Genomic DNA, 21,765 nt, shown 5'->3' on the forward strand with positions numbered 1-21,765 from the left:
CTTTACCGTGATTAAAAGAAAATATTTTATGTTTATTATCCATAAACTACAATGCAGGACTAAAAATATTTACAGCCACCTCAATATCTTTTGAGTTTTTTTATTTTAAAAATGTTAATTTTTTTAAAATTAAATTATTCCAGACATTTAAAATTAGGTAAATCCGCTGTTCTATGTATATTCAACCTAAAAATCCTCCGAATTGAAAAGGCTGCTATTCCAATCTTTTTACCATTGGATAGGGATAACTGGGATTTTTTTTCGTGTTGCACTGTGATTGGTTTCCGTACACCCATGCCCCTTTCTGATTGGGTAAGGTGTCAAGGCAGGCGCGCACTGTGATTGGCGATATAGTCTTCACGGCTCCTCGAACACGATTGGCCGCTTTTTTCCTGAGCTCGAAAATTATTGGTCAGCTCTGTCTACAGGTCTGATGGAAGGCGTGCTGGTCCATAGAAGTCGCGGCACAGGCGCTGCAGCGGTTACTGAAAAGCAAAAGAGGTTTGCAAAGCGAGGTTTTGATACTGGTTAGTGTCTGTCAATTCATTTGTTTTTTGAATTGCTGTGTATCGCTATGAAAAGGAGGGGGGCAATTGGAGGGTGCAGAAAATACTGTCAAGGTGACTGTCTTTCTGTTACATCAGCGGACGCTGCGGTTCTGAGGTCCTAAGCCTTTGCAAGGTTATTCACTTTGATGCTCCAGCTTTGCAGTTGGTTAATGACACTTAAAAAGTCAGGTGTGCCAAAGAAGGACTTCACAGGAAACGGCAGTGGTTGTAAGTTGCAGTTTTTATGTCGGCTGTTTTGCAGTTGGGTGGATGAGCGGTTTTCGTGCTTGCCGCAGTTCAAAACAGCCACCGCTGAAAAGTGCAACTGTGGAGTCTTCTCCCTTAAAGCTGAAGTGTTGGAAGACCGTGAGGATTTTCAGATTTTAGAAGTGTAATTTCTGTGGTGTTTTTAAAGGCGATAGTAGCCCATTGGTTAACTGCCCTTTGAAGTTGTTTAGCGGCGTTCATACACCAGGTGAATGGAATTGTCTAAACAACAGTGAATTCAAATGCTCCAAAGCCACTGGTCTCTGCATCTTATATTCTTAGTTTAAAGGTTGGGAAGTTCCCTGGCTGTTTTTAGAGCGTATAATACAAAAATATAAAGCGTGCCTCTAAATACCGAATACCGAGGTCACGAAGAATGCTCTAGTAGCATCAAAAGAAACGCTCAAATCACATTATTCATCTATTGAATACATTGTTTGGTTAGTGTTTAAAATGTTTGGGAGTCATTTTGATTGATCGTTCGTGATTAACGGTGATGCATTTGTGGTGTTTTGACTGAAGAAAGACAAACGTGGAAAGGAACCAGTTTGGTGTGCCATTTATCAACAGAACAACACCTTCATATAATTGTGCCACTATCTCAGATGGGCTGCCTGGTACTAAGGTTCTCATGTCTGGTTGAATAAAGGTTTTGTCGACAATCAGATGGATATCGGTGAGTGTTGTACAGATGTGCAGAACAATATGCTAGTTGTCGTGTACAACAGGCCAGTGTGACGTTCTGGGTAGGAGTGTCTAGTGGCTAAAGAGCTCTACTTGGTGGGATTGATGGAAACCTGTCTGCACAAAGCAACATTACTCAGGTCTTATGACACCACTTCCTGTGAGCTCATCCTGAAGTGACAGCTTCCCAGCTGGACAACACACATCCGTGTGTGTGTGTGTGTGTGTGTGTGTGTGTGTGTGTGTGTGTGTGTGTGTGTGTGTGTGTGACAATGAAGCTCTTCCACGATGAATGAGACATTTATTTTGTGCATACCCAGCTTGTTAGATTCCCTCTGAGCATGTGTGGGCTTGAGCTGAGATGATGTGCCATCTTGAGGTCCAAGACCAGTGAATGTGCTTGTCCAGCCTGTACGAGAGAAATGGTACAGAATCCCAGCGGCCAGCATGACTCACAGGTGTACAGTGTCCTGCGTTGCTAATAGCCTGTGATTTTCCCAGTAGACCCCCTGCTGATCAGTCCCTGTTGACAAATTTAAATAAGTATAATAAATGTGGTTGTCTTTTCAGTAAAATGCCACTACACAATGAAAGCAATTATGTACCTGATAACTTTGTGAATTTAATGCAGTTTTAAATACGTTTCTGATGCTTTGTATAAGTGTGAGTGTGGAGAAACTTCTGAGCCACCAGGTTTGTAGGTAGTCAGTTTTACATGCTCAGCATAGTCAGCTGTGGAGAAAATATAATGAACTGTAAGACATTGGCAGGGCTAAATAGATTATGTAATACATCATTTAAAAATTATTTAAATGGTTTATTGTATGTGTGACGCCATGGCCTGTTCATTTCCACTCTGAGGCTTAAGTCTCCTGAAGGCTCTGCAGTTGACGTCTATGCTTGCTCAATCATAAAGATTGTCCATTGTTTGGTGATTATAGTAAAAATCTAATGAGCACAGCAAGAACAGCTTTGTGGCACTACATCACAAAGAGAGCACTGTGTGCCTGTCAACACGGAAAATTGTGAATAGCTGATTGCAAAGCAGTCTTAATTTCCAGTGTACTTTATGCACGTTGCTTTGTCCTACATGTTATTCATGTACTAACAAGTAGAGGCTAATTCCTGTCTAAGGCCCTACAGCCAAAGTATTCATTAAATTTCAGCTTTGAATTGATCTCAAAGTGTTCAGTTGCATCTTGTAAGCAGATGTAGGTATCCATCTAACAGTCACCTCTATCTAATCTCTAACAATTGTCGATATCGTATTGAAATTCTGAAAGCCAGAGTGATGACCATCAGCCTGGAGCTTGGGTTTCCAAATCCCAGGAGTTTTCCCACTGTATCCCAGGCAGGATCTTTTCCAGTTGCCAGCCTTGCATGCTCCCACTAGCCAAATCACCAGTGGCTTCATTTTGTGTTGAAAAATGCATTTTGTCTCGCTGGCAATGAGTCCAAGCTCCTGGTGGCATAGCAGAGTAAAGCTCATATTATTTTATTTCTGGACGGCCTGAGGTGTGCTTTGCAGTTGGTGAATTTCAGGTTTGAAAACGGCTCGTGTACTGGCTGCATGTTGATTACAGTGTGCTGAGTAAACAACTAAAGAGGATTGTTAATATTTCTAATTTAAAGGTTTGAGTGGACTTTTCGGAGGGCCATTTCCTGTGTGGTAGTTCTTGCTGTATGCTCCCCTGTAAAGCACCGTGGTGCTCCTGCTGTTACAGGTGGTGTCTCCCTGGCGTGGTGAGGGCCATGGCGGTGGCAGGCGAAGCCTCCTGGAACGGCCAGTCCCTGGGGAAGAAATTGACTTTGGCCCTGGGGCTCCCCGTTGGGGCTGCCATCGGTTACCTTCTCTACCGGCGGTACAGGAACAGCCAAGGTAAGCACTGTCCTGCCCGAAACACTGTGTGGGTTCCTGGGATCTTCCATAAACATTGCACTGTAGGTTTAACATCCGAATGAAATGCATTTCTGTTTGTAGTGTCTGATAGCGTTTGTGTAGCTACAAAACCCTTCTGTGTGACGCAGCCTGCAACATGTTTACTATTTTTCATTGATATAGGGAGTGGGAGACTTTTAAGTTTCTTTAGAACTGAGCCCCGAACTACACAAATAGTTATCCCATAGTCTGGAATGGTATCTCCTCTGGGTGTTTTTCTGTGTCTGCCCAATGGCGTGTCTCCCTTATGTACAGGCTTTGGGTATTTGATATGTGGTGGTTAGGTCTCAGGCTTTGGATTTGGGGAAGGTGAGCTGATGTATTTCTGTGAAAGAAGGGGTATGTATTTAATTTCAAAGGCAATAGCAGTGTATCTCATCACTGAGTTCCTATGCATTACTTCTGTGAAAGTACTCCATTGGAGAGCTTGCGATTCCTGGAGGTGTAAACACAGGTTGAGTTCAAGCCTTGATTGTGCCCTTGGTTGGCTGTTGCTGGGACTTATCCTGTTGTTTCCACTAGGGTTGTGCTGGGATGAGTCAGCAGGACTTGCTCTTTTCCATCAGAACAACTTGACTGACCTGTGGATTTCACCTTGACTGGCTCAGAATGCACAGGCTAACAATGGGGATTTTCAAGAGCATGCACTCTGCACCAGCATGCATCATGCAGGCTGTTCTCTTCAGGGGGCTGGTTTGTGAGCTGTGTTTGTGCTCTCCAGGAATGAAGTGCAGTGGAGAAGGAAGCACCAGAGCCACAGTGACCATTCCGGTGGAGGCATACAAAGCCATTGCCAGCCGCAAGAGCTGCTTCCTCAATCTGGTACAGTACAGCTCTGTTCTGTAGAGGTGCACTCGGGCCTGAGTATTGTTCTTCTTCAAAACCCCTGAAAATCTGATTTCGCACACTGGCAACACTTGTGCATGTGTTCACAATTCCTAAAGTCCTTAAGTGCATTGCACATTTCTTAGCAAGTCAGGTAAGTACGAAACACAATTTAATATTGTAGGTTAAGATTTATTACAGCTGAATGTTGGATTAACTTTAATATTGATTATATTGAATGTAAAAGTGATGCATTAAATGCTTAGTATGTGATTATTAAATATTTTTTTAAGAAGCGACAAAGAAAAACAAAATAAGAAAGAGATTACAGACAAGAAGAAGTCATTGGGCCCATCCAACCTGTTTGGTAGTTAGTACTAGCATTCGACACCACAAGAACATAAAGAATAATATTTTAAAAAATAGGAGCTCTCAGATTTAAAGGCAAAAGGGAGGCTAAATAAGATTTGAAGATGAAAGAAAGCTGATGAGTTTGTTGCCATTTTGGACTAGCAATGTACCCTGGCTGTACTTTTTTCCGCAAACATTTCCGCGTGTCGGTACGATAAGTGCATCTCGGCTTCAACCCAGTCTTTTAAGTGATTTTTTGGCTGCAGTTACAGTAGGTTGGCCAGCAAAAGACTTCATGACTGCAGCTTACTAGTAACTCAGGAGAGCAGTTGGGGATTCAGAGGCATTGTCGCATCTGAAAGCTCCATTAGTCAAGTACACTAAACATCACAGCATGTTCCTCAAACTTGATAGGTAGGTAGACCCCGAGGAAGTCTGTGACAGAGGGTTAGGGTCTTTGTCTGGAGCAACTGGCATGAGGCTCTCCAACCCGAGAGTGGAGTGAATGGACAGATTGTACAGTCGGTGCCAGGAGGAAGAAAAGAGGGTGCAACTGTACCAAGTCTATAGCTCAGGGTGGCACCCAGTTTGCATGCTGATTTGGTGAAATAGTAATGTGTTTTCTCTCCAGTTATTTAAGTAGTCTTCAGATACTGAATTCATTGCAATTTCAGAGGTTAAGTGGATACTGAAAGGGCCCCAGGTACTGTAAGTTGACGGGCCATGTACAGCTATCCTCAATGTTCTAAGCAAGCTATCTGTGGTCTCTCCAAGAGTCTGGCCATTGAAGTGCTGCCATCCAGACGAAGTAGGAGGAGCTTGCTGCAGTCGTGCATGTAGGCAGTGCGTGGGCTGTGTTGTGTTGACTGTCCTGCTCTGTGTCCAGCTGTGCCAGGAGTCGGGGGCTCAGGTGGAGGTGGACACGGAGATGGCAGGGAATGCTGAGAGGACCTTCCTGATATCAGGCTCTGCTGAGCAGGTGTGCAGAGCCAGGGTTGCCATCGCACAGCTCGTGACTGACTGCGAGGCCATCACAGACATCATTGAGGTGCCTCAGACTGCCTTTGGACGAATCATAGGTAAAATACATTGTAAGCTTACCTGTCCAGTGTGCTGCAGACCTCAATTCTGGAGCTTGCAGCACTCACTCAGAATTGACTGTAGGACAGAAGGGGGCAGAGTGATACTTAGCTTTCTCATTGATAATTGATAAGTTTACATGCTGTGCTATAAGCTGTGTCTGTTCTGTTACTCTTAGCTGTTTGTATGCTGATTTCGGAGTCGAAAGCAGCAATTGACCTGATCACATGCCTCAGTGGCCATTCCATTTCATATTTAAAGTTCAAATAAGTGTGTAAAGAGCCAGAATAGCTCAATGGGTTAAGTCACTGTCTTGGATTCCTGTAAGAATCCAGGATTCAGGTTCAAATCCCATCTCCAGCTTTCAAAACTAATAATTTTGAGTGGTGCATTGGTTATCATTGCTGTCTCATAGACCTGGGGTTCCATCTTCTTGATTTGTTTCCTCACACAGTCCAAAGATACAGTGGTAGGTTACCTGGCTTCTGGTAAAATTGGCCCTGTTGTGAATGTACAGGTACAGTATGTGTCTGTGTGTGCCATGTGATGGACTGGAATCCCATCCAGGTTATATCCTGGCTTGCACCTGTTGCTTACTGGTATAGGATCCAGCTCCCCTGCAACACTAAATTGAATGAAGTAGTTTGAAAATGGGTGGGTGGATAAGTGTGTAAAACAAAACTAGAGAGTCAGTAAAACTGCTTCCCTTCCCGTCTGTGTTATCGGGAGTTGGTGTAATTGATAATTATCCTATCCAGTTTATTATGATGTGTGTTGCCTGGACTATTGTCAGGAAAATGCTTGAAATGTGTGAAACAATTTTCCGGGCCTGACAAAGTAGTGAGAGTGTGCCAAAATTTGTGGGCTGCAAGTCTTTACGTCACGTCTCCAGTCGTCTCTTGATTTGTACACTTCAAATCCCACTTGACCATAAATAGACTCTCAGTGCAAGCTTTGTGCGCGTGATCATAAATGGCAAATGTTTAGATTTGGGCATTTCTGTGGTCTGTTTTTAACAAGGTCTCTGAATTTTGCAACGCAGTCCCTGGCACAGATAATTATTCCAACCTGTTTGTATAATTTTGAAATGTAATCGGGCAGATCGGTCAGACATAGCTGTATATTCTTACTATATTTATTGCTTGCCAAGAACCTTCTGTTCTGTATCTTTTATGCTACAAATGGACAGACTGCTTCCTTTAGACTGTCATACGTCATACATTGTAGATGTTACGCTAATAATCTTTTTCTTTCAACCATCAATTCTTAGAAGACCCCTAAAATACCTGCAGGTGTTTGTGACTCTCTGAGTGTGGAGTTTACCTGTCCTGTACTATGTATGGTGATGTCTCTTTGATTGCTCTCTTGCTTGATGGCTGTTTACAATTAAAATCTTAAAGTGCTGGACTATGGTTAAAATGGGGAAATCGAATACGCCAAATCCCATAAGTATTAAACACAATTATAATTAAGACCATAAAAACACGTGTGTTTAGATACAGTTTTCTGTTTTTTTCTGATTTTCTACTTTTAATTAATTTCCTTGTTTCGCAGGACGTGGGGGGGAGTCCATTAAAGCTCTGTGCCGGAATTCAGGGGCCCGAATAAATTGCCCCAAAGAGAAGGGAGGACGTCGCCTGGGGGAGAAGGGCTCAATTATCATCACCGGGACCAGGAAGGAGGTGGAGATGGCAAAGGTCAGAGACACCGGAGTGCGCAGCTCACACACACCATGCTTACGCAGGAGTGACACACCTAGAGCAGGGTTCCCACGGTCATTGAAATCCTGGAAATTTTTTCCAGACCTGGAAAAGTTTTGAAAAATGATAAAATATCCAGTAAGTCTGGGGAGACTCATGGAATTTTTTTTATTGACCCAAAATTTTCATGGCTATATCATGTAATTTTGTTCGGAAGTTAGCAAACTTTTAAAAAGAGGCTGCGGCTTTGCCGTTGCTGACATTACACCTTATAGTGTCGCGTCAGACCCTCTTGCGGGAGTTTTATAGTGAGCCGTAAGTTAGCCTAGCGTCCGTGTCTAAATGCCAGGTGAATGTGTTTTCAGTGACCTCCGATTAGCAGATTGGAAAAAACAAGGTATGGCTCCAAAAAGAGGAAGACCCAGAACCTGCGAGATGTAAATTATGCAGGAAAATAAGTTAGGAAAAGTTTTGGAATTTTGTTGATAAAAATAAGTGGGAACCCTTCTCTAGGCCGGGGTGCCAAAGCAAGTAATCTTTTGAATCTTTTTGGGTCATAGGAAAAGTCACACACATTAAGCTTTAATGTACACAGTCTTTATTTACTGAGTGGGGGCAGACCAGAACAACAAAACAAAGAAAAACAAAACCCTACACCCTTCTTTGAGCTTCTAACCAAATTTACAGTAACTCACTGGCATCATTGCACTTATGTCACACAGACTCATAGCTCCACTGTTTAACTAGGATTCTGTCTCTTGCCTCTGCTTCTCTTCTCCCTGCTGGAGGCCTCAGCTCCATGGGTTTTAACAGCTGGCTAATGGTGTTTTCCCAGCTGGTCATGTAACTGAGGGCAGCAAGACATTCCCCACAACTTTTGGGGGGAATCTAATTCAGGACAGAGCTGTCATTTTTTCTTGAATCCACCATCCCCTTTCACTAGTCACATGGAAATAGCACCTCAGAACTGGAGGAGTCTGAGTTACAGTGAAGAAGACATGTTTGTAGTCTGTCAGGCTGTTTACTGAATACACTTCACTTTTACTTCACTATTATGATACTGATTAGTTAACATAACATGACTTTATTAGCCCTATACAATTTCTTGCATTAAGAATTCATCTTTTCGCATACCCCAGCTTACTCTCCATGAGACACAGACACATTAACATTACCACGCACTAATATATGCTAGAAAATCTCCTAAATGATAAAAAGTATAATCAGGATTGTGTGCACTCTTAAGTTTTATCTTATCAGTTTATCTTTTGAGCCCAATCTGGAGCTGCCAATCTGTATTGACTAATTCCAAATCAAACACCAGCACGGAGCCAATTGGGCACTGCTGTTTGGAGTGCCACAGTCCCAAAGTAAATGCTTGGTACGTGATCCAGGCCCAGACTGGGCAAACGGTCTGGACAAACGGAGCCCACCTCCTGCATGGAGCCTTTACAGGGCACGAGTTGAACAATATTGATTGCTGGAGTGAGTGTATTTAGTGCGATAGGTAAGTGTTGCAGTCACGGTAGGACATAGTATTTGTTTCATCAAGTGGACCATCATTCTCCTTGGGGTGAAGAGGAATATCATTGTAATTAATCTGATGCATTGTCTTGTGAACATGACAGCAAGCTGTTTCAGCCCAGGGGTATTCACAACACACTGTGTTCCCAGGAGCTGATTATGGAGAAGGTGTTGGAGAATGAGGTGATCCGCAAGAGAATTGCCAGTGCCTCTGCTCAGCGGCAGCACAGGAAGCAGCCGGTGGGACTGAAGCAGCAGGAGGAGGGCTGTAGCAGCTGGCAAGGGCTGCCCTCCAAGGGGGATAAGGGCGGTGATCGAGTCGGGGTTCCCCAGGCTAATGGGACCCTGGCGGCTGCTCAAGTGGGCCAGACCGATGCCAAGAAAGAACAGGCCAACACCAACGCAGGTCTCGAGCTGGTGAAAGAGCCACCCCAGCAGATCTCCAAATTTGAAAGCAAGTAGTCGCCTACCTCAAAGTCAGCTTTCTACAGTTCATGCATGGGAAGGGAATAGTAATAAAGAATTCATTCATCTTGGCGGAGAGAAGATCAGCCTTTTATGTAATATTTGGGGGTGAGAGTCAAATTGCAAAACCAACTTCAATTTAAAATTACCATAGTTACATTGTTGAAGAATGTTCTTTAAAAGCATCTTATTTAAGCAACTAAACGCAACAGCCTAGTTAAAAGGGGAAAGGCGTACTGGAGTATTATATTAAAATACTTATCACATTTGCTGAAGCTTTTTTCTGTAACAAGTGTCCATATCATGGACGTCAAATCCTGATAGCTGAGAACAAAAGGGCTTTATTTTGAATCCTAGAATTCTGTGTTGATCGATGCTGTCATGTCCGCAAGAAAGTCAGTAGTTCTCTGCTCCCTCCCTGGCAGTTCCCAGTCCAGACCTGAGCTTCCAGCCGGATGAGCACCTGGAGGTGTACGTGTCAGCCAACGAGAATCCCCAGCACTTCTGGATCCAGATCCTGGGAGTGCGCTCGCTGCACCTGGACCAGCTGACCAGCGAGATGAGCCACTACTACAATAATGGAACTCAGGATGTAAGTGCTGCCCTACTGTCCTGAGCATCCAGAGTATGGGCACCCCTAGTATTCTTGGTAGATCAGGGACCTCCAGAACTCCATTCAGCTGGGTCTCTGCGTGTATCACTGAAATGACCGGTCTGACACCTGTTCAGAGATTGTGAGAAGTGAATACATAAAGCTAATGAAGGATATTGCTGTGCTTATACATGTCAATAATGATGCTTTGACAACTTTTATTCTTCCTGTTAATGCAGCATAAATACATAACATTTTCAGTAAGCTTAATCTTTAATTGAGCCATGTGAAGTGTTTTTTTTATCAAGGAATTTAAGATGTTTGACTGTGGCAGAGTTAGTGTATTCAGCTGATATTCCTAAACTTTACTTGATTAACTTTTGCATTCATGAAAATTATAGAGTCAAGGAAAAATACATTTTTCAGTAACCTTTTATGGATCATTTGTACCTTTTTAGTAATTCAAAGGAAATTTAATTTCTCTCTTGCCAAGTAAATTATTTCCTTTTCTCTGCAGACACCTAATTGGTCAAAGCAAAATCTGACCACCGTTCTTCACCTATACTGTATGTCTCTCTCCCCATCCTGGGGGAAATGGAGTCAAACCATTTCTGTGGAAATGGTGCGGCTGTGTTTCTTGGTCTTCAGGTTTTGAAAGGCTGCAGTGGAAGCTGTGCACACAATGCCTCGAGGCTGAGCTGCTGTTTGTTTGAGCCCTTAGGAGAAGATCCGGAGCGTGGTGGTGGGTGACATTGTGGCTGCCCCATACAGACAGCATGGGACTTGGCACAGAGCGAGAGTCCTGGGCTTCCTGGGGAATGGGCTGGTGGATGTGTACTACGTGGACTATGGGGACAATGGGGAGATCTCTCCTGACTGGCTCCGGAACCTCAGGTGAGGAGCTAGGCCGACACTGCAGCATCGGACCCAGGGAAGAGTTGAAGTGTGAACAGGATTTTGTACCAGCTGACAAGAATTGTCTGAGAATTGAGTTTAAATCGTTGCCTGCCACTGCAGATTTAATGTGAATAAAAAGTCTACAGTTTGTAGGACCCATAAGTCAGACTGCTATGTGATGAGTCAGCACTTCAGCACTTCTATAAGTTACGATTAGTAGTAGCTAAAGTATATGCCAAAGAGTTAGGGAAGTATGAAATCATTTTTGTTGGAGGGAAAACAGTGTGCTTGTTTCTGGTTCACGTGACAAAAAAACAAGAATATATGATTGCATCCTGTTTACATTACCATTGGATCTTGGTCTTCTAGTGTAGATCTATGTGTATACATTTAAATTTGTTAGAGTGGTCTGGTTTTATTGTATATTAAAGCTCAGTTTACTCTGGAACATAATCTGAGTCCTGGTATGTGACTGAAGGAGCAGCCTCACCCCAGGGAGTAGTGCTGGTCCATGGGACAGGGGGGAGAGAAACACTGAGCATGTTACAGGGTGCTTTTAATTTGTCTAACCCAGGGCCTCTCGGAAGTAACGCATTCAGAAACCATTTGCATGCCTTCTTTGCATTAAAATAAGACGGTTTACAGAATCAGACACTGAAAAATTTATAATCCCTTCACAAATACCTGCCTTTGGAAAAGATCCAGATATGTCCATGCCTATGTTCCCAAGATATGGAATGCTGATCCCACAATAATCAGGGAATCTGCTATTTTAAAGTCAAATTTTTAAAGTCTAATCAAAAGTGCTTTGAGATTATTCATTGACACTACGGAAGGTGCTTCAGAAAATTACTCTTGATGTCACTTTTGGGGATTTTAAATTTCCAAAATGAAATTTCTATATTAGTACCTCAATGTAGCTCACATGTTGAGTTTTGTTCTAAAGATGCTTCAGAGTTTCTCCATCCTTTTTCAGGAGTGATTTCCTGAGCCTGCCTTTTCAAGCCATAGAGTGCAGTCTTGCAGGGGTGTGCCCAGCAGGTAAGCTTGCAGCCACAGCCCAAGCACTGGGCTGAGCTGATGCCACAAGAGGTTTGAAAGTGTATTGTACTTGAAAACAAATGCCGATGACACCTTGTTGGTTTCAGGGGAGACGTGGACAGAGGAAGCACTGGAGGAGTTTGACCGCCTGACCTACTGCGCACAGTGGAAACCTCTCCTGGCCAAACTGTGCAGCTATTCCATGACGGGAACGTCCACCTGGCCCAAAGTCCAGCTGTATGACTACAGTAACGGAAAGGTCAGGGCCTTTTCCGGACTTGAACTTTTGACTACATTTTCTGTGCCCTTTTTTGTGTATTCTACTGCCCGTGTTGTACTTTGGGTTCATTTGAGGAGATAAAAGGCGTGCAAATGCCTTGTAATAGGTTCTGTTACCTCCTTATACATATTTATATCTCTCAGATCTAGCATTTCCATTCTCATTATTAAACCATATAAGAAAGGTGATGGATCCAGGTTGTGGTACTCTCTGCCTCCCAGTGGCTGAGCAGCCCTGGCTCCATGTGCGATAACTGGTCCCTGCTGTGCCTCTTCAACCCTGCTTCGAGTAATGTTCCCTCGAGCTCGGGTGCGACCCATGTACTTCTCAGCACTCCCCCTCTCCTTCCTTCACAGGCGCTGGACCTGGGCGAGGAGCTGATCCGGCTGGGTCATGCCATGCGCTGCCGGGACACGGGGGCCAGTGAGGAGGGGGTCCCCCTGGAGAAGGGGGAGAACATGTCTCTGCAGAAGGTGCTGGTGAGTCAGGCGGAGCAGAAAATGGCAAAAAAGCTGTTAGTTTTGGGCATGGAGGGTGTTTTTTTTGGAAATTGTAATGTATAACCAAGCAATACAAATTACATGGTATTAAACCATCACCTTTGCATCCTTATCCTTAATAACCACACATTGCAGAAGCTGAGTTTTTCTTTTTTTCAAATCCCGTGCTCAGCTGTATGTTACATTTATAGCTGCATAACTGTCTATACCCTCAGAGTGGTCTTAGTTACTTGTCTCTTCCTCTAAACTTTTTTTTTTTTTTAGTTCTCACTCTGCACCAAATAAATGTGAGCACATTACCTTGGCACTAGAGTTTGGTTATGCAACTGTGCGCAGAGCTTCTTCTCTTCCTTTAGCATATGTTTTTAGCTACAGTATGAATTGCATTTAAGTTTTCTTCAGGCTTTAGAAACATGATCACTGTAGGTAATCAGATAACAAGAAGGAAGGAAGGAGATGGTTAGTTTGTTCCAACACTGTCCCTTGACCTACATGTTTAATACACCAGTGCCTTTTTAAACTTGATGTTGGTTTTGTTTGCTGTAGGACGATGTGACAGGAGCTGCCTCTGAGTTGAGCTTGTCCTGTCTCAGTCTGTCAGGTACAGTCCCCTTCCTCACCGTCACTTTTATCACATGAAAAGGTGGTGCTGCTTTTTGATGCAACATTAAATTAGTTTCTGAATGCTAGTGCTGCATGCCAGGCGTAGTTTATTAGAAATAATGCTAAACTGTGTTACTTATGTCCCGTGAGATTTATTGGAATTTAAAATTCTGATACAAATATCGTTGACTTTCATTTTCTAAAATCTTCTTGTTAAAAATAATAAACATTTTAAGTTTGCACACAATTTGAAGACTAATGCAAAATAACTTTGGATTTAAACAAAACCCATTTTCACATACACACTTAGACTCTTAAAGCACTTTGTTTTAATTTGCTTTCTGCTACCTTTCTGCACTAAGTAGTGCTTTAGACTTCTGAATTCAGTTCCGAATTCATGGCAATACTGTATATGTGTCTTGTGTTGGTGTTCTGTATTTGTCAAACAATTCCAGTGTGAAGGTGCTTGTGTTTCTTTACAAAACTCTTCTGTTAAGTTGCTCCAGGTCAACACTGGGCCACACAGACTCTAAGTATGAAGCCGAATGGGTTTTCCTCCAGTCCGATCGTCCAGCCAGAGGCCATGCGCAGCGATGTGGAGATCACCTCTCCCATCCTCCTGAGCTCTTTCATTGGACGGCTGGAATCCACGCCTTCTCGTGAGGGCATTAGCAAGTCGAGGGAATTCCTTTCCCCTAGTCCTGTGCATCCTGGGACCAGTCCAGGTCTGTTAAAAAGGCAGCCAGCCACTCCTCAGTCCCCTGCTCTGCTAAAGAACAGGAAGCCAAGGCATCCACTTCCCCTGACTTCCAACACTCTTGAAGTCAAAGACTCTCCTTCTAGAACATACAAAACCTTCGACCTTCCAGATCAACAGTCCAACGTGCCAATGTCCCCCTCCTCCGCTGTGGAGACTGTGACCTCCATTCTGCATTCCGTCGTACTGTCTGATGAAGTCTTTGAACACAGCAGTGTCAGTACGGTATCTGACTTGGACACTTCAGCTAGTACCTCTCTAGGCCCTGACAGCAGCTTGTACTCCCCCCGAGGATGTCCCTTCTTCATGTCGGCTTCTGAGGATTCCTCCCTCTCCTCCAGTGAGACCTCGGCCTCTCTCGGGGACTCGGAGCAGAGTGTGACCAGCACCCACTCTTCCAGTGGCTTGAACCCAGGCAGTTACCTTGTGGAGAGTGTGGTAAAAGAGGATGACGTAGAGGATGTTGAAATCCCGAGAAGAGCAGGAGAAAACCAGGAGATCTTGGGCTCCTTCCTATTTCTCGAGCAAAAGGTTACAGTATCACCCTTGCCGAAAGCTACCGTCTCTGGTCTCAGCCACATCATCCTGGAAAAACAAGAGGTTTCTCATCCAGAAGGGGCTTTTTCCGGCTGTATGGAAACTAATTCTTCTTTCTGCTTTCCCATTGAGAAGGTAGTTGAACCAAAGTATTGTGGAATAGAAGTGCAAATTGAGGAGAAGGCCATTGCTGGTGAACAGGTCCTCTCTTGTTTTCCTGTTAAGACCTTCACCATTCCAAAAGGTGATGGTAAAGGATTAAGGGATCCAAATCTGAATGGTACAGGGGATATTTCTGTAAGTTTGGAAATTGCAACAGCCCTTTGTAATGAAAGTTTGGAGGTTGCCAAGGTCGGAATTGAAGAGAAAGATCATTTATCAAGCAAGGGGGTGTCTTGCACTGAAGAACAGACTGCCTTCAGAGCATGTCATCAGGAGTCACGTGAAGAAGTGAAGGATAATGAGGGGGTCATATCTGCTTTAAATCTGACGGACATTGACTGTGGGACAAAAGTGAAGAAAACTGATGTTGAGAAGTCATCTGCTGCCTTTCATAGGAATGAGGAATGTAATGTACCAGAACTGATGGCGAAAGTCCCTGGTCCTTCCTCTTACCTAAGGAATGATCTATCTTCTAAGCTAAGTACTGTGCTAAATCTTAACACTGGAGTTTCTCGAAGACTGGATGTATATGACCCTACAGACGGTGAGGAAGGTGATTTTGACATTTCAGGAGATGTCAAGAGAGATATACCTGTAGCAGCTGAAGATATCAACAGGGACATTGAAGAGGAAGATCTCAGGAGTACAGGAGGAGGTGATTTTGAGGAGGCAGTGGAGTTTAGATCAAGCTTTCCTGATTTAAGGGCAGGTTGTGAAGAACTTGCGCTTGACAATCCTGAAGCTGCTGGTGAATTTGGTGAAGGTTTGGATTGTGGACCAGTTGAGCTTCCTTTTGAGATTAAAGCCCAGCCTTCTGAGGTCCTCCTCCAGGAGATGGAGGCCCAGATTGCCCTTGATGTAACACTTTCATTCCATGGAGTCAATGTGGGTGCCTCAGGTAAACACTGGGTCCTAGTGTAAGTCACGTGTGAGCACATATTGGGTGTTACACAGAGGACTGGTAGCCTGACTCTCTTCATTATCCAGATACCCTTTTTGCCACCTTCACCTTTGATTCAGAATCATCAGTTGTCTAGAGCAAATATTTGTACCTCTAATCACCAATTGTTTAATAAGTGTGCAAACGTCTATGTGCTGAAGAACTGCAATGAGAATCATTGTTATGGAAGGATTTAATGTATTTGCATTTGATAGACTTTTCTGTTTTAAAACTCTTTTACTGTTCTGTACTTTGTCTAGCAGGTTACTACTGTACAGTATGCTATTCTCTACTTCATTAACATGAAAATTTAGTAATGAATGCACTGTAATTTGCCATAAATCAAGATCATGGATTACTCATGGTGTCATAGTGGTTGACATTGCTGCCTGGCAGTGCTGAAATCCTGAATTCAATTCCCCGGCTGCTATCTGCATAGAGTTTGTGATTCTCCCCAAGTTTGTGTGCAGATCCTCTAGGCGCTCAGATTTCCTCCGAGTCTACAGACCTACAGATAGGTTCATTAGCTTCTGTGAAAATTGGCCCTGGTGTGAGGGTGTGCATGTCTGTGTGTGTGCCCTCTGAACCGGTGTCCTGTCCATGCGCCCGTTGCTTGAGGGGATAGGCTCTGGTTCCCCCACTAACAAAATGGGTGGATGAATTAAATAGTGGAAGTTAAGGGAAGTGCTGTACAGCTTTGAGCATTTGTACAACATCTGTAATGCATCTGTAAGCATTATTTCTCATTTTTTAATATACAGTGTTTTACATAGTTAAACTTGTGTACACAATCAGGGGAGTACAAGTGAAGTTTATAAGGCTGTATGAAGTATGGTAGCCTTTTAATGCCATAGTAGCCTTAGTGCTCATTAATTATTTTTTTTCACAACCCTGGGCACTCTCGACTAGATGAAAGTTGCTACTCTGCCTAATTATTCCTAGCTATCTATACCAGTAATCGCTCATACTAATTCATGTGGGGAGAGCTTGGTTAAGTATCCGTAATACTTGGTAATTAGGAGGCTTCTCTGTGGCTCAATGAACAAAGTTGTGCAATCCAGATGTGATGAGTTACTGTGCTCTCCCAAGTGTCCCAATTGGCTGAGCTCTGCCAGGGATAGGGTTGGAGTTGGCCAGGGTGCTCATTGTTGAAGACAGCCACCATTTCCTGGATACCTGGAGGCTTGGAGTGATGTCAGTGGCTGTGTGCTGCTCCTTTAATTGTTGCTAAATCTCCTGTGAGGTACTGTGGAGATCTTAGTGTATCAGATAATGACTAGCTTGAATGATTGGGTGACAGGAAGGAGGAGCACGTCTGCCTTACTCTGTTCTTGGTGCCAGAGCAAGTATTTTCCATCAGTTTGATATTCTTGACTATCAGTGTTGACCAAACTGGTTTCTACTCATCATCATATAGCCTGTTCTGTGAAATATGCTTTATCTCATAGGATGCGATATGTTTACCTGCAGAAATGTATACTGTTGAAGTGTTCCCATTTCTAGCACAGCTGAACTGTGCTTCAGTTAACGTGACAAGTTCCTTAAACTAATCCTGAATCTGTTTAAATAGTTGTTGACAATCTGTCTACAAATGTTTTATAGTTTTTCTTTTATATACAGTAGCCTTTACTAATAAATCAAATTGCAATTCAGAGGATCATCAGGTCAAGAGGACTTACAGGAAAGTGCAGTTAGAACTGAAACAGGAAGGTTCTTTTTTCCAGTTAGATGGTCTGGAAGTTTGTTTAAAATTTGTATGAGAAATATTGATTCTGAGAGTTCGGTCAGTCCCAGATTGGTAATAAAAGTACAGTGGGTGCCATGTTGCTAGCCATGCTACCAAATAGAACCTACTTTTTCTGTAGTGCCTGGAGCTAGCCTGTGTGGAGGTTTGGATTCAGTATTAAGATAAGTTTTATTATAGACAGGGTGCATGTAAGAGACACTGGTAAAAGGTGCACTGGGGTTGGGCTGTGTAGAATACCTGGGGTGCTCCTTCTCATTGTGTCGTGTGATTTCCCTTTAGGGTCCCCTGCACACCTGAGCACAGATTCTTGTTCCTCTGAATTCCATTAGGAAAGCAGCACACTGGAGCAACCATGATTATTTTCTGAAGATGTTCTCCAGTCCCCCCCATGCCTAGTGTGTGGGGCCCTTTCACAGGCCAGGTGAAGGAAGAGATTGGTCTTACCGAGTCTTGTGTCTTTCAGAAATCGCCTCCATTTCCGGGAGTGGGGATGATATCATTGAAGATGAATCAATCTGAAACCAAAGACCAAAGGTATTTGTTCTGGTTATTTTTTTTCCCAGGGAAAAATTGTGCTCTGCACGTATCCATGCCGCTGTAATTCTTGTACACAAAGACTTACTCCTGTAATAAATGCAAAGGGTGCTCCCACAAAGTATTAGTTGGTGGGGGGGGTGCACACTTATGCAACCAGGGTGTTGTAGGTTTTTTAATTTCAATTATTTTTCCTGATTATCTACTTTTTTTCTCTTGAATTTTGTTGGTTGCAAGGTCACATTAAAGATGGAAAAATGTCTGACATGATTTATTTTTATATCTGGCTTTACATCACAAAAACCTGCAATTTCAATAAGGGTGTGTGGACTTTGTATATCAACTGTGCCATATTTGTTCAAGTTCGTCATTATACTCATATACAGGTATATGGTATAACGAAATGCTATTTAATTAGCTCTCGGACATAAGTAGTACAAGAAAAAAAAACAACAATACAATTGTATAACAAAGAAAGACAGAGACAACAGACGATGTGCAAGAAACAACAACAGACGCTACAAAACAGCAAAAAGGTAACAGGTTATGTGCAAAAACATGCATCAACAGAATGAAATAAAGGGATAGAAATGATGGGGAGTGAGCTTTTGACATGTATGGTAGAGGTAGATTTTCAATGTGTGTTTGGGTTTTTGGTAAGAAAGAAAGAAGGCACTGTGAGGTTCAGATCATAGGTGAGAGGTGAGAGTGAGAGAGGCTGGGATTTAATAGTTTGATAGTATGGGGGTAAAAACTGAGTCTGGTAGTCTGGGCCCGAATGCTCCGGTACCGTTTTCCTGATGGTAGCAGATCATAAAGTCTGTAGCTGGGGTGTGTGGGGTCCTTGATGATGCTTAGAGCTTTCCTCAAGCACCGTCTGTCATAAATGTCCTGTATAGATGGGAGGGCAACCCCAGTGATGGACTGGGCAGTTTTCACCCCCTGCTGTAGGACTTTGCAGTCAGCAGCACTGCAGTTGCCATACCACACTGTGATGCAGCCTGTCAGTGTGCTTTCTGTACCGCATCTGTTCAAGTTAGTGAGGATCTAGGGACATATCTTAGCCTTCTTCAACCGTCTTAGGAAGTACAGGCGCTGCTGCGCTTTCTTGATCAGACAGGTGGCGTTGAGAGATCATGTGAGGTCCTCGGTGATATGGACGCCAAGGAATTTAAAGTTACTGACCCTTTCCACTTCAGTCCCATTGATGTGGATAGGGGCATGTCCAGTTTGCAGTTTCCTGAAATCAACGATCAGCTCTTTGGTTTTGCTGAAGTTGAAGGTGAGGTTGTTGTCATTGTAAGGAGATTGACCTCCTCCCTGTAGGCCCTCTCATCATTGTCTGTGATCAGACCTACACTGTGCGTAATGCTGGAATACAGTTAAGTGTTAAATCTGTGTAACATATAGTGTGTTACTAGATAGCTAAGGCTAACTAAAAAAACATTAAAAAATTAAAAATGGAGATAAGTGGTATTTGTGGACTTTTAGTCCACACAAGGCTAAAACATATAATAATTTCAGACATTATTTTTCATTCAGCACTCATTTATTTTACTCATGAATTGTACATGTACATCCATCTGTATGTATTTATCAAATAATTGCTAGTTGCCAGATAGATTTTTTTCATTGAAACACCATAAAATCAGTTCAGTATTATTTATATAGCTACTGGATTGAACATTAATCACTATTAGTATGAAGACGTAACAAGCCAACACATGGGAATTATACTGAGTTTTTTTCTAAATTAAAATTACTACAAATGGAGCCCCAGAGCTCCATGGACTCCTGTGAGTCCCCATTAATAACTGAGCTCCATTATTATTTCTTATTGTACTTCATGAGTTGTTTTGCACTCTGTCTAGCCACTCTGTTATAGCCAGAGTTATAACTCCACCATAAATTTTATAACTCTGTTATAGCCAGAGTTAGATAATATTTTATAACATTGATAGTTTCTTGTTTATATGTGTAATTTAACATTCAGAAGCAGTTGAAGTATATTTGTGCTGGATCTTTCAGTGGTGTGATTTTATAGCTGAACAACTGCATTCATGATGAGCAGGATTTTCCTTGTCCTTGCCTCTGTCAAATTATATTTTGGGGCAAATTATATAAAATATATTTTTTTACTTTGTGCCTCTTTTACACCCATCACATCCAGGCAGCAGACAGTTTACCTTCAAAACACTTCTCTTCCTCTCTCCAGTGTGTCGGGGATTCACACGGCACCCCCTGCTGACAACAAATGAAGTTTTGCAGTCTGACTGAACCTTGACCCCAGCGTGCTTGTGCCACAGCCATGGCAGAAGAGCAGAACCAAGTGCACCTGAGGCTCGGTGCTCTCCGTCTTTTTCTTTTTGGACTTTCAGACAATCGTGAGAAGTGTTCCCTCGTTTGCCTGTGGAACCTCCTGTGTCGGCCCCCTGTCCTTCAGCTCTGGAGCTGTGTAAGGCCAGTCCCTGGGGCTACAGTGCAAGGTTTCAATACTGCCATCCCTCACTGTGAATCAGGAACCTCTTGAGAGACAGTCACAGGCAAAGAGTGTGTTCGTTTTGTTTACTGTGCACAATGGGAAGGGTGTGCCTCTGTGTGTGCTTTACTCTAAAGACACATGGAAGTCGTAATGGAGCGACTCCACTTTTCTTCATTTCAGAACAGATTGTTACAGTATTCCATCCTGTTGTATTGGTCTTCACTGTGTGAAAAATATGAGCTGCTGTACATGCAAGTCTTTAGTTTTATGGTTCTAATTATCCCAGTGCTGTGTTTTTGGCGGTGGGGATTTTTTTGATGCGTTTTGTTTCTCTCATTTTGGAATGTTTGAATATATACGTACTGTAGGCAGACTTGCTGCCTCATCCGTCTGTTTCCAAGATTGGCGTTCCAGGGCTCAGCTCTGGGTACCTCTGTCTCTTCTGGTACACACTCCATTCTTGTTTCCTTAGAGACCCTTGCGGTTGTTTTGTTGCAGTGATATTAGTAACACATGAATATTTGAGAATTGCAGGAAAGGTCTCGCTAAGGAAAAATGCACCACTGTGTACATGAGTCGCAGTGTTTATGGTTTGAATTATCTGTGTGCTGGTTTGGCACTGGAGATGTTTTTTTTTTCTTGTTCTTTTCCTCTTGTTTGAAATGTTTAAATATAATTATATACAGTACATTGTGTGAGAAAGTAATTGGGATTTTCTTACATGTTTGCTCCATGTTTTTATTTATGTTGCTCAGAAAATACCATAGAAAACACTTATTTTTGGGAAACTTAATTTATAATTGTTACCATGTGAATAGTCTGTTACATCTAAATCTATTATACCTCTGTTAATTAATTCTTGGGGTTTGGATTTATTATAAAATGTGTCTCAAATCCTCATGTTGGGAGGGATGCATCTCTTGAATTGTCTGAAAAATTGATGATAATTTAATGCTTAATGCAACAGTTGTTGTAAATGGTGAACATATTTTAAACTGCTAGGTACAAGCATATTTGGCAGAACTTAACATTAAAATGGAGAACTTTGTTTTAGAGTATAAGGAGGGTGTTTATGATGGTGAACAGCAAAACATTTTGAAATGATGCTCATCTAGTGATGACCTATGAAAAAGGTCAATTTTGATGAAGGCAAATGCCGAAAGGATTTTTTAACTAAGAATTTTGATTTTAGGGGAAAGTGGGCTTGATTTGTGGGGACAAGGGTGGCTAGTTACAGTACAAGTTTTTTTTTTGAAAATCAAATGTTCATGTCTTCTGCTGTGAGAAGTTCTTCAATGAGGTTAATGGTA

General features: G+C 42.7%; 1 protein-coding gene across 5 annotated transcripts; it reads left to right on the forward strand.

The window, feature by feature from the left end:
• Positions 1–425: 425 nt before the first annotated feature.
• tdrkh (tudor and KH domain containing) lies at positions 426–21,516 on the forward strand. Of its 5 annotated transcripts, none has more exons than XM_015356218.2 (15): positions 426–527; positions 3,224–3,378; positions 4,160–4,260; positions 5,501–5,693; positions 7,249–7,391; positions 9,069–9,372; positions 9,809–9,975; positions 10,697–10,869; positions 11,849–11,913; positions 12,021–12,172; positions 12,550–12,672; positions 13,240–13,294; positions 13,794–15,650; positions 17,903–17,973; positions 20,189–21,516. In XM_015356218.2, the coding sequence occupies exons 2-14, from the start codon at positions 3,252–3,254 to the stop codon at positions 17,956–17,958; spliced, it is 3,516 nt and encodes a 1,171-aa protein (XP_015211704.2). In that variant the 5' UTR covers positions 426–527; positions 3,224–3,251; the 3' UTR covers positions 17,959–17,973; positions 20,189–21,516. The 5 variants fall into 5 exon arrangements, with proteins under 5 accessions (XP_015211704.2, XP_069050576.1, XP_069050577.1 ...); XM_069194475.1 differs by having other exon boundaries at positions 13,803–15,650; XM_015356220.2 differs by lacking the exon at positions 426–527 and adding an exon at positions 534–620.
• Positions 21,517–21,765: the final 249 nt, after the last annotated feature.

Source organism: Lepisosteus oculatus, chromosome 9, assembly GCF_040954835.1.
Source record: "Lepisosteus oculatus isolate fLepOcu1 chromosome 9, fLepOcu1.hap2, whole genome shotgun sequence".
NCBI classification, from domain to species: domain Eukaryota; kingdom Metazoa; phylum Chordata; class Actinopteri; order Semionotiformes; family Lepisosteidae; genus Lepisosteus; species Lepisosteus oculatus.

What these genes read in the sequence shown, in the direction of transcription:
- tdrkh (XM_015356218.2), top strand. Translation starts at nt 3,252, where the DNA reads ATGGCGGTGGCAGGCGAAGCCTCCTGGAACGGCCAGTCCCTGGGGAAG. An exon ending in AGAGCTGCTTCCTCAATCTG is followed by an intron (nt 4,261 to 5,500) that starts GTACAGTACAGC and finishes CTCTGTGTCCAG; the next exon opens with CTGTGCCAGGAGTCGGGGGC. An exon ending in ACAATAATGGAACTCAGGAT is followed by an intron (nt 9,976 to 10,696) that starts GTAAGTGCTGCC and finishes TTGAGCCCTTAG; the next exon opens with GAGAAGATCCGGAGCGTGGT.